The sequence below is a fragment of the Colias croceus genome, chromosome 6 (assembly GCF_905220415.1).
Source record: "Colias croceus chromosome 6, ilColCroc2.1".
NCBI lineage: Eukaryota > Metazoa > Arthropoda > Insecta > Lepidoptera > Pieridae > Colias > Colias croceus.
In genome coordinates this window covers 10301273-10313447 of record NC_059542.1, presented here as the reverse complement: position 1 = coordinate 10313447, position 12175 = coordinate 10301273, and the positions used below count along the sequence as shown (strand labels likewise).

The following is a 12175-nucleotide window of genomic DNA, read 5'->3' as shown; positions in this document are numbered from 1 at the left end:
TATAGATAGATGTTTAAGATAATCAATACCTAATTGAAACACTTGTAAAATATTTATAACCCGCAGCTTCCCAAAGGATTTGTAATTCGCATTTCGATCATCTTTTGATATAATGCACACGTTCGTTTATGCAGCTGCATTCCATCATCCTACTAATTTTATAAATGCGAAAGTTTGTATGTATGTACGGATGTTGTTGTACTCTTTCACGCATCTACTACTTAACCGATGAGAATGAAATTTGGCACACACATAAAGATTAAATTGGATTAACGCAAAGGATAGGTTTTATCCCGGAAATCGCACAGAACCGGGAACTATGCGGGTTTTTCTTTGAAAACTCGGGCGAAACCGCGGGCTGAAAGATCTGAAGTTCATGTATAAAAAAATTATGTACATATATATTCAACAGAAACCAAGAAATAAATAACTGTACAATATTCCATATTATACACGTGTGAATGAATTATTTTCATAAAGCCATACAAAGCACAAGGCTTCCTAAGAATTTTTTTATCATGTATATTTTTTATCAACGACTGCTTTTCTTTACATTTTGCCCAGAAATTATTCTTCCAAATAAAATGTACATAATATTATATTTATGTACATTAGAATAAGTATTTCAAGAAAAGTATTTTACAAATTTCGCAAGTATCGATATCGATATATTTACGTCGAAACTTTTGTATTTTATCGTATTAGTTGAAGAAGCAAGTATTGAATGAAAGGATATCGCTACGAGGCTTCCAAATCTACATGATTACAGTATTGTATCTATAGATTATAGAACATGTGTAGCTGTTATTATACAGTATTGTATGATACAATCCGTACTATAATATTATTATTGCGAAAGTAACTCTGTCTGTCTGTCTGTTACTCAATCACGCCTTAACTACTGAACCAATTTTCATGAAATAAGGTATGGAGATATTTTGATACCCGAGAAAGGACATAGGGACTAGGGTACTTTTTACCCTGGGACTTAGGATAGATTTTATTCCGGAAATCCCACGGGAACGGGAACTATGCGGCTTTTTCTTTGACTGCGCGGGCAAAGATAATAAATAGATCTGTGGTTGGATGAAGGTTCTTGTATTGAATGACATTGATCCTTGTTAAAATAATTTATTAGCAAAAGAAAGTAAACAAGGCTAGTTCAATGTGAGTAATGAAAGCACTCTAGTTGGTTTATTGTTGAGTAATGTATAGTGCGAATTACTTTATCAAGTAGGTACTTTAAGTAGGGATACCTTGCGAATACATTTTTTTTTTAAATAAATAAGGTAAATTGTAATATTCCGTGGGTCTTCATCTTACAAGTGGCTAACGATTTAATTCAAGTAAATTCTAATACGAACTTTTCCTACAAAGATATCTTATTTATTTTTTTAAAAGGTTCATCAGGGATTAAAATATCATATAAATAAAATAAAATCTAATTATATGGACATCATATAAAAATATTATTCTAATAATCATATATTTTATATGAAAAATTTGCTGCTACATTATACGAAAAGACCCTTGTAATTTTGTATGTCGCTAACATAAATTTTAGAGGAACTAAGGATTGTTTTTTGCCGGCCTTCGCATAAAAAGAAAATGCGTGGTCCATTGTCCATTGTTACTTAATGATAGTGGATTATCTGGATAGTTTTAGCTTTTTTTGGTCTCATTAAGAGTAATACCACTATTATACGCAGGTTTGACTTTGATAAATTAACAAATAAGAAGGTCTTAAGGGAGAAAGAACTTACTTTATGTCTTTGGCCCTTTTTATAATAAAATTTCATGTAACTTTAACGAGTATCGTATGATAATATCTATATCGTATCGTCGATTGAGCGAACAATATTTGAATCTTCTATTCTATCTTCTATTTTATCTAATCTTCTATTCTATTGTTTAAATGAATATTTCTATATGAATATTACACACATACTCTCTTTATCTAGAATGAAAAATAGACAAATAATATGAATACTATACTTATCACGTTTTTTAATATTAAAATGTCATGTTTATAAAAAAGCACAGACAATATTTTCACATAAAAATAAATCCTATCATTTTCAGTTGATTAAAACAAGATTAAAACCATCCTAAAACGCAATAACCAGTGTCATGTACACGCGTCCCATCGGCACTTATTAAAATATCATTGTTGTTTAATTGAATCAAATGTTGATTTTTAATATAACATTGTTCAAATCTAATATCATAATCTAAATTAATAACAAATTCGTTTACCATTTAAAACAATCGTGATATCTACAAGAATATTGAACTCAAATATTAACTCAAAGAAGTTATGATTTAAGTTCCTCCACGAGCATTACCGTATTTCAAAAAGGACATTAACATTTTTCATAAGAAATTATTGTCACTGACATATAAATAGGGAACTACTTTTCAACTCAAAGTTTTCCAATTATTCTTGGAAGTATTTTAGTTCGCAAATAGTATGAAAAACTGGGATGGAATTCAGTTTAATTTTATACTTCATGTTTGGCTGAGCAACAGATTTAAAGTTTGGAATCGTTAACTAAATAGTAGGTACTGAAAAAATATTGCCAGATGTTTGAAACTTTCAAGCATAAATATTCAGATTTTTACCAGAGAACTGGTTTTCGGGCATTTAAAACTTTGTCTACCTATACTTTTCTAGTGAATCGGAATTTATAGTAGAGCCATTTTAATAGGCAACATTTGACAGTTCAACAAAATTCAACAACGTAACCTAGTAACGACGACATAGAATAACATGATATTTCGTTTTGTTAGAACTGCACATTTGCTTAACTTTTTTCAATTACAATTACATATTTATAATAATAATGACCGATACAAGTAATTTTAAGATTTCATTTTACTGATAAACCATCCTAAACATAATAAACAATTTCTGAATTGAAGAACTGACGTCGCTACAATTTTGTGTCAATAAACCTTTTTTCTTTTTAAATACTGGAGACGTTACTCTAAAAATCGAAATCTGACATCTAGAATCGAATGCATTGATTACTTGTGAATAAAAATCATCATAAATTAATAAATTCGATTGACAAATGTTTCAAATCCGTATCGATTAATACACTTCAATCGATGTTTTTAAGCAGGTTACCTCTCTTCGAAGATAAAATTGATAGACGTCAAATGTTGCCTATTAAATTGGCTCGACTATAACAGAAAATTTGTACCGAAAAATCGAGCACTTTTTAGCTCATGTCAATCTATAACTAAAAACAAAAAAAAAAAATGCCATAGACATATATTTTTATATTTAAAATCAGAATACTACAATTTAGTTCCAAGTTTAATATTATTATTTTATGTAGGTACCTATTCTTCAAATTATTATTGTAGCTACCAAGGTAGCACACCTAGAGTATGTATAGCTACAACTTTATTGATCACTAGCTTTCCGCCCGCGGCTTTGCCCGCGTTTTCAAAGAAAAACCCGCATAGTTCCCGTTCCCGTGGGATTTCCGGGATAAAACCTATCCTATGTGTTAATCCAAGTTACCCTCTATATGTGTGCTAAATTTCATTCAAATCTATTCAGTAGTTTTTACGTGAAAGAGTAACAAACATCTATACTTACAAACTTTCGCCTTTATAATAGTAGTAGGATAAACCGTATTTCTTTGTATGGTCTATATTCAGTGTTCTTGTGTTTTTTATCACGTATAATTATTGTAATGTGTGTATAATATTTTTTTGTACTGGTGGCATTGTGGTGCTTTGGCATGTCTGTAAGCCACATGTTCTATAATTAAATAAATAAATAAAATAAATAAATAAGATACTAAATAGTAAGCCAATTGATATTCATAGCTTCAGGAAGTCCCACAAAAATTATAATTATCGATAAAATCTAATACTTACTTTACGGATTGCGTATTTTACGACGTGTTTTCGAGATGTTTCAACCAACGTATCTCTTGCAACATAAACAATGAAACGATTTCAATCTTAATCAAAGTATATTTTACGATATTTTCGGGAAACAATAAAAATTACGTTTGTGGGGGAATTTTTATGGCATCTATTACGAAAAAGTTGTGATAAAACATTTTTTAAGATTTTCTGTGACTCTCAATCAAAAATATATTTTTAAGTGTGCATAATATATTATGTTTAGGGTTGAAAATCATAATTCTCTAAGGTTGCCTGGAATAGATCCCTGTTTTAGAGAGGCTTTCTGTAGACTTTAAAAAAGGACACACTCTTGTATAGTTTGTTTTATTTTTGCCCAAATGTAGTGTTTTCATTGATTCATCCATTCTATTCTCTGATTACAAGGTTAACGTTAATTTATTAGAACACTGAAAACATTAACGTCTAAATATAAAGTAACGTATAGTCCGAAACCGTAGACCAAGGGATTTAAAATTTGGGGCACATATTTCCTCAAGCGTGAACTAAGTCTGGATTTATTGGAATTCTTCCCTTATTAGTTGCTGAAATTCGCCGCGGGCTGGACGTTTACCGTTGAATATTGCTTTTAATATAATAAAAGATCCAATAACTATCGATAGATTACTTTTTAATATATTAAAATATTTATTCATGTTATCTACTTACATAATAATATGAAACATTTGATAAAGTTGATTGAACGTTCTAAGCCAGATTCCAAAAATTTACTCACCCATATTCAGGAAGTTATACTTTGTAGATTTTTTTTTTTTTTTTATGTCAGAGCAAGCAAAGGAGCAGGTGGGCCACCTGATGTTAAGTGGTCACCACCGCCCATAAACACTTGTAACACAAGGAGTGTTACAGGTGCTTTGCCGGCCTTTAATGGACAAGATAAAATTATTTGTTTAATATTTATAGTAATTTTTATATCACGTACCTATTCTATAGTTTATAATATCTATTCATAAACCTGGGTTGCGCGCTAAAAAAAGCGCGGCCAAAAATAGCGCGCTTCTTATAAAAAAATAACGTTAATAAAAAATAAAATTATATTTATATATCTCATTTACAATTAAATGTAATTATTAAATTAGTATCTACATATTTAGAAATTTGAAAATTGCATTAAATTATATTTTTAATAGGCAATAAACAATTGACGCAGCCATAGACTGTAGACACAACTCGCAAAAAAAATTGTTGTTACCTAATCTGTGGTCAAATGGAATTGGCGCGTTGTTGAATTTTTATTTGAACCTAAAAAGTAAAAATATGATCACATTTTATGCTATGATATTATAGTTATTAAATATGCAAAATTAATTGATGATTATTATTTATATTTTTTCATATTATTATAGTGTTAATTTATTTGGGTAACGACGCGCAGATATACTGAATACTGGCAAGCAAAAAAAAAAGTTACGCGTTCTTAATTTTTGAATTTAGATCAAATGAAAAAAAAACAAAACAACAATTTCTACACATTAACTTTTAATAATCGTAATAAATGTAAATAATTAGCTGATATTCATGATATTTCGTTTTTTTTACGTGAAATATTAAGTAGGTGTGGCGTATATTGTTCAATAGAAGTTATCTAACAATTTAATGGTAAATAATTAAATTGTGTTTGTAATAACTATCAATACCAATTTGTGCATATTATATTTTCGTGAAGTCTTACAATTACATGTATGTATACAAACAAATAGTGTTTTTTTTTTAGTTGCTATCAATACTAATACATGTTTGTTTTTCACAGGTAATGGAGCCAGACCTCTTCGAAGAGATGCCGGGGTCGACGCCCCGGTCCCTGGTCACAACTATCTATCCAGGCAATAGCAGTAACACTTCAAATGATCTCAATGTGTACTATTTTTATGACGTAAGTACTTTTAATCATGTTTTTATTAGGTCGTGCTAAGTAAATCTAGCTTTTCATACTTCACTTCATATTGTTATATGGTGTCTCGTATCATTTAATCTTAATCGTTAAAAAGATTTCTACCATATATATATTAATTCGATTAAATAATTAATGCAACCATTTATTTCAATCAAGAAAGTATATATTTTACTTTCAACTGCCTCGTAAAGAGATTGCATAATTTAAGAAGCAATCGAAGTTCGTACATCTTTCGTAGTTTAACAAGAAAGTCAGCAACAAATAGCTTAAACATTTGTTAAACATCTTAGTTAAGCGCTATGATATATAAAAGAGCTAGATACGTTACCCGCTCTCTATTTTGGCAAGAAAAAACTCAGGTAAGTGCCCGAGTTTCACTTAGTCACGCACCATTCAGCGTCGTGGCTGGACGTTCTTTTTGTATTTTAATCGGCAGTTGTTATTACGAAGTACATGAGTGAGACATGTATTATGTCTCGTGCGTGAGAGTGAAAGAGAGAACAACTGTATTGGTGATAATGCGTTAGTAAGTAGTTATGTATTAATTACGCTGTTTTTTAGTGCAATGATGTTTGCGTATGCCGCGTCTACTAGTATAATAGGTCATTGGTTAAGCGGCAGTAGTTTATACAAGAAAGTCAGCATCTTGAGTCCATAGTTTGATTTAACAAACGAAGCCTAGTCGGGGGCCTAAAGCGTCGCCTCGCGGAGCCGCCTTTGACCGACTGGAAATATGGCCTTGTTTTTCTTTTATAAAGTGCATATTATGTACAAGCATGTAGTAACATACTATAATGAAAGTGATCACTAAATAGTATAAAACAAAGTCACTCTCAAGTTTGACACTCTACATTCGACATTTGTGTGTGCTTACCTATCCTTAAAACTACGCAACATTATGATGCGGTTGTTTTAATAGATAGAGTGATTCTCGAAGGCTTCAGTATATAATTTATTAGGTTTTAGGTAGAGCGGGCGCAGCTATAGTACAAAATAAACGTCATTCATACCAAATTCGTGTTCATACATCATACATAGGAAATGCCCAGGAATATTACTTATTAAAATTTATAATCAATGTTCCAAATCAATACATAATATAATAAAATTCTAGAAAAGTGGTGTCTGTACAATGAAAATATGTAAAAAGAAATTAGCAGGGGTTATTACTAAATCGATCCCAAACCCAAAACTGTCGTTAAAATTTTTTTTGTCTGTTTGTCTGTTTGTCCGTTTGTCTGTTTGTCTGTATGTTTGAACACGCTAATCTCAGAAACGGCTTATCCGATTTAAATGCGGTTTTCATTAATATATTGTGGTAATCTTCATTTAACATTTAGTGTTTATTTCATGTCAATCGGTTTATAAATAAAAAAGTTATGACCATTTAAGTATTCACGGCGAACATTTGCTAAGGCATTCTATGGTACGCTATTATAATAACAGTGTACGTTAAAACGTAAGTTATTTCTATAAAATGTCCATGTGATCATATCGAAAGTCCCCAAGGGTGGGGTGGGGGTGGGGGGGTAAGCTGAGGTAGTAGGGGGGGAGGGGTCAAATTAAAATTATGATTATTTTTAGGTAAATTTTATACATAAAATGTCCTTTAAATTATGTGTTATTATAATATTTTTATCCCCCGACGTAAAAAGATGGGTGATAAGTGTTTGACCGCTATGTGTGTCTGTGTGTGTATCTGTTTGTGCCACCGTAGCTCGCTAGCAGGTAATTAGATGCGGTTTTTTTGTTAGGCAGCATATTTTCCGACGCTGGTTCTTGGATAAACTATATCAAAATAGGTTAATCCATTTATTATACCTAGGTATACATATAGAGGTAAAAGTAGGAATGAAAATAACTAAAGTTATCGAATATACTTTAGTGATATATTAAATGAAAGCGAACGACCTATCAGTAACAATAAATCAAATTTTATCAAAATCGGTTCATCCATTTATTTGATATACGATATAAAAGTTTTAGGTAATAAAAAAATGAATTTTGACTCATGTGACATATGAAATGAAAGTGCGTGTAAAGTATAATTGGACATATTTAATCAAAATCGGTTCATCCATTTACTATACCTATATATTGGTAAAAGTTGGAATGAAAGAAACGATTGTTGTCAAGTATACCTAAGTGACATATCAAATGAAAGTGCATAACGGGTGAAGTACAGTTATAGTTCTATTTTTATCCAAATCGGTTTTTCCATTTATTAGATTACAGCACAGATTACAGCGGTAAAAGTGGGAATGAACAATAATCGAATGTGGTCAAATAATATCTCAAGCGGCATATCAAAATATGAAAGAGCAACGTGTGAATTACAATTAGTAATGTTTTATCGAAATCGGTTCATCCGTTTATTACACTTTAGGGGTGACAGTGGTTAGGTAAATAAACCAAATGGAGCATCAAACGACAGGATATGTCGTGTACATATAGGTACAATTAGATAATATGGTTTACATCAAAATCGGTTCTGCCATTTACTACACTAGGGATGGAAAGGTTGAAAGTCTGTGAAAGAAGAAGGGGGTATGGAAGCGAGATTATAGTCACACCCTGGAAATTTTGAATTCTACTCAAAGCCACATAGGCCTGGCGCGGCGCTTGGCATTTTTTTCTTAAATATACCACTTCTTTTGCCACTGTGGTCCATTACAATTTGTGCACGGTTACGGCACAACTTAAAAGGTGTCAAGGAGCAACAAACTTATAGATATCAATATGATGTAGGAATGTATTATGGAGGTAAAGGTAGGTCTCGCTCACTTGAAAATATTACATGAAAATAAGAAACCGAAGATTAAAAATTAAAAAAAAAAACCCAACGCAATGAAGGAAAAGGAATAAATAATTTTACAAACTTCCCGACGATCTTTAAAAATTATGATAATATGATAATGATGGTATGGCAGCCCCGACGACTTTGTTTTTTTTTATTTTTATAAATATTTAAAATGGTATTTATTTTTAAAGATCTTCGGGAAGTTTGTGAAATTATTTATTTCTTTTTCTATGCACTTTTCTTCGTTGCGTTGGGTTTTTTTTTAATTTAATTTTTATTGCACAGTCTAAACGGTTTAGTTACTACAGGCGCGAGACAGGAAAGATGAGCGCTGAGACCAACGTCAAAACGCAAAGGAATAGAAGGAATCCGCTACGATAATAAGAGCTAGCGCGCACGAGCAACTTTGTCTCCGCAACTATTTTGTCTCCGCAACTATTTTGTCTCTCCAGCCATGGGCTAGTATAAAAGTGCGCGTACGTAGCGACGCAACTCCCGGGAGACTTTTTTGTCCGCGGGTTCGGAGACAAGCCCGCGACGCAACTGTCGCCCTATCTATTGGTTTCAATGCAAGTGCGCGCACGGCGACAAAAATGTTGCCTGTCGGCGGCCGCCGGCCAGTTGCCGCGTAACCGGCGTAGCGATAATACGTATTTATGTCAACGTATTTATTCTCGTACACAGTAGTTTTAACCGACTTCAAAAAAAAGGAGGAGGTTATCAATTCGGCCGGTATATTTTTTTTATGTATGTACACCGATTACTCCGAGGTTTCTGAACCGATTTACGTGACTCTTTTTTTGTTTGATGCAGAATGGTGTGGGATTAGTCCCATAAAATTTATTCGGATAAGCCAGTCTTTACTCAGGTGAGACAGCAAATCTCATATTTGTATCTTGATGAGCGATTACAGGTCGTAAAATTCTGCACAGTTCATCAAAACTTTCTATACTCATTCTGAAGTAGCGAAAAAATTTTTTTGGAAATGTTCTCAATTTTAAAAACATTGTATGGAATTTCCCCAATGTCAGTCTCTCACTCCATAATGGGTGCACCCAATATTGCCTTTTTCGCTGCCGTCTTCGGTTTCTAAGGACAAGAGCACAGACCACAACCGTCTCTTCGAAATCCATGTTGATAAATGCAGAAAATTTTAAAGAAAAAGTTGCGTTGCTGTCGCTTTCGTGTGCGCATCGTTCAAAACTTTGCGAGGAGACAGCGACAGAGACAAAATAGTTGCCGGGCAACTAAGTTGCTCGTGCGCGCCCGCTCTAATTGTCATAAGCGTATGATGTGTTTTGCACAATTTTATTAAATTGCGACTGGATGAAAATTTTGTTCGTGATCGTCGTCGTCGTTGGTAAGGTGAACAAATCTTTAGTAAAACATCATCAGTACGCTTATGTCAATTAGTATCGATAGCGGATTCTATTCCTTTGCGTTTTGATGTTTGTCTCGGCACTCATTTGCTGTACAATATATTGTCAAAAACATCCATACAAGGAAGGAAGGAAAATAAATTTGCTCCTTTCCCTCCTGGTGCCTAAAAATAATATGACATAATTTAAAATAAATTTTACGTAGAAAATTAATTAGTTAGGCATTTATCTTTTTAGCTCAGTTTAGTAATAAATTTTACTAAAAGTTTTTTTAATTATTTGTGGTAGTACGTGTTTATTCAATAAAAGTTAAGTAGTAACTACTATGCAGTCACTATTCCACGCGGACGAAGTCGCGGGCACAGCTAGTATCTAATCGGTAAATATTTTTAACATTTACCGAATTAATAAATCAGCGCTTTCTGCTGCTCCCTTTCGTGTATCGCCCGGAGCCCGCCCGCTCCTTTGCTACGGCATGGAGAATAGTAACTACTGTTTATCTCAATACAAAGTATTACACTAGAGGCAAATACTTGCAATATCGTAATGTAAATCGCGCCCACGCATTCAGGTGGATTATCAACAGGCTGAAAGGTTTTAATCGTGTAATGGACGCCTGTTACCGTTCTGTCGTCACGGCAGATAAGTGTTTTTAATAGATTCACTGTGTACGATAACGTTGTTTATTAGTTAATTGGATGGACGCGCTTTGTTTTAATAATATGGTAATAGGGTTGGCTGTTTCATGTTAGTTTGAATAAAAAGATTCGAATTTTTTTCTTAATGCGTAGTTAGCGGGATCGCTAAGTTATATAAAATTACAAGGAAGTCTTTATATTATGGTTAAATTAATAAAATAAAAAAATTGGTATATTACCTATTAATTATTTCTGCTTAATAATTATTATCGTTGAGAGTACCATATGGGTAATTTTAAATTACGTTAAATAAATAAAATTTATTCCCATTTCGTGAGGGCTCTATCATGCTTGTTTGATGCATCGTTTCCCTATACATGGGCGTAGCCACGGTGGGGCAGGGTGGGGCGCTTGCCCCACCCAGGCTTTGACCTGGAAGGTACCTAACCAAATCTAAAAATTGAATTATCCAGGTACTAACTACTAAGCTTAATATCCGTAAGAAAACTCTCACACTCGATTCTCGAAAGTCGACAGTCGACACAGAAAATGAGACCAAAACATTAGTATTATTTACCTCTACAATGACTGATTAACAAAATAATAATTGTCATACGCCCAGCGACCAAACGGCTGAAGATAGGGACACATTTTGGATCTATTTCGTGATGTGGTAGGTGAACAATAAGGTGTTTTGAATAAGAATAATTCGAATAACGAATTACACACAAAAAAAGAAAATAGCTGAGGCTTCTATGTTACATAAACTGTAAGAAAATTTTTATTTTTATTTTTATTTGATTAAAAATGAGTGTAGTACAGTTAGTTACCCCACTATTTTATCCAATTTCAATTTTGTTTTAAGTTTCACGTTCTAAAGAACGTGTCACGTGAGTTACAACTCAAAAAAATATGGGCCTTAGAAAAAAAAACTTTCAGAAAATATTGCACAGAATAAAGTGAGTGTTATAAAAAAGTTTTCAAGGTAAAGAAGATGCCATCGCAAATGCCATCGCAAATGCCATCGCAAATGCCATCGCAAATGCCATCGCAAATGCCATCGCAAATGCCATCGCAAATGCCATCGCAAATGCCATCGCAAATGCCATCGCAAATGCGTTCGCAAGCGCGTTCGCAGGCGCGCTCGCAGGCGCGCTCGCAGGCGCGCTCGCAGGCGCGCTCGCAGGCGCGCTCGCAGGCGCGCTCGCAGGCGCGCTCGCAGGCGCGCTCGCAGGCGCGCTCGCAGGCGCGCTCGCAGGCGCGCTCGCAGGCGCGCTCGCAGGCGCGCTCGCAGGCGCGTTCGCAGGCGCGCTCGCAGGCGCGTTCGCAGGCGCGCTCGCAGGCGCGCTCGCAGGCGCGTTCTCAGGCGCGCTCGCAGGCGCGCTCGCAGGCGCGCTCGCAGGCGCGCTCGCAGGCGCGTTCGCAGGCGCGTTCGCAGGCGCGTTCGCGTTCGTAGGCGCGCTCGCAGGCGCGCTCGCAGGCGCGTTCGCAGGCGCGTTCGCAGGCGCGTTCGCAGGCG

General features: G+C 34.3%; 1 protein-coding gene across 1 annotated transcript in view; it reads left to right on the top strand.

Moving 5' to 3' along the window:
* Window positions 1-12175, top strand: part of LOC123692705 (cardioacceleratory peptide receptor-like) — a 106747-nt gene that overhangs the window by 73158 nt on the left and 21414 nt on the right. Inside the window, exon 2 of the mRNA XM_045637478.1 lies at window positions 5696-5818. Within this exon, the coding sequence (XP_045493434.1) occupies window positions 5699-5818 (120 nt within the window). The 5' untranslated portion in view covers window positions 5696-5698. The remainder of the gene's footprint in view (window positions 1-5695; window positions 5819-12175) is intronic.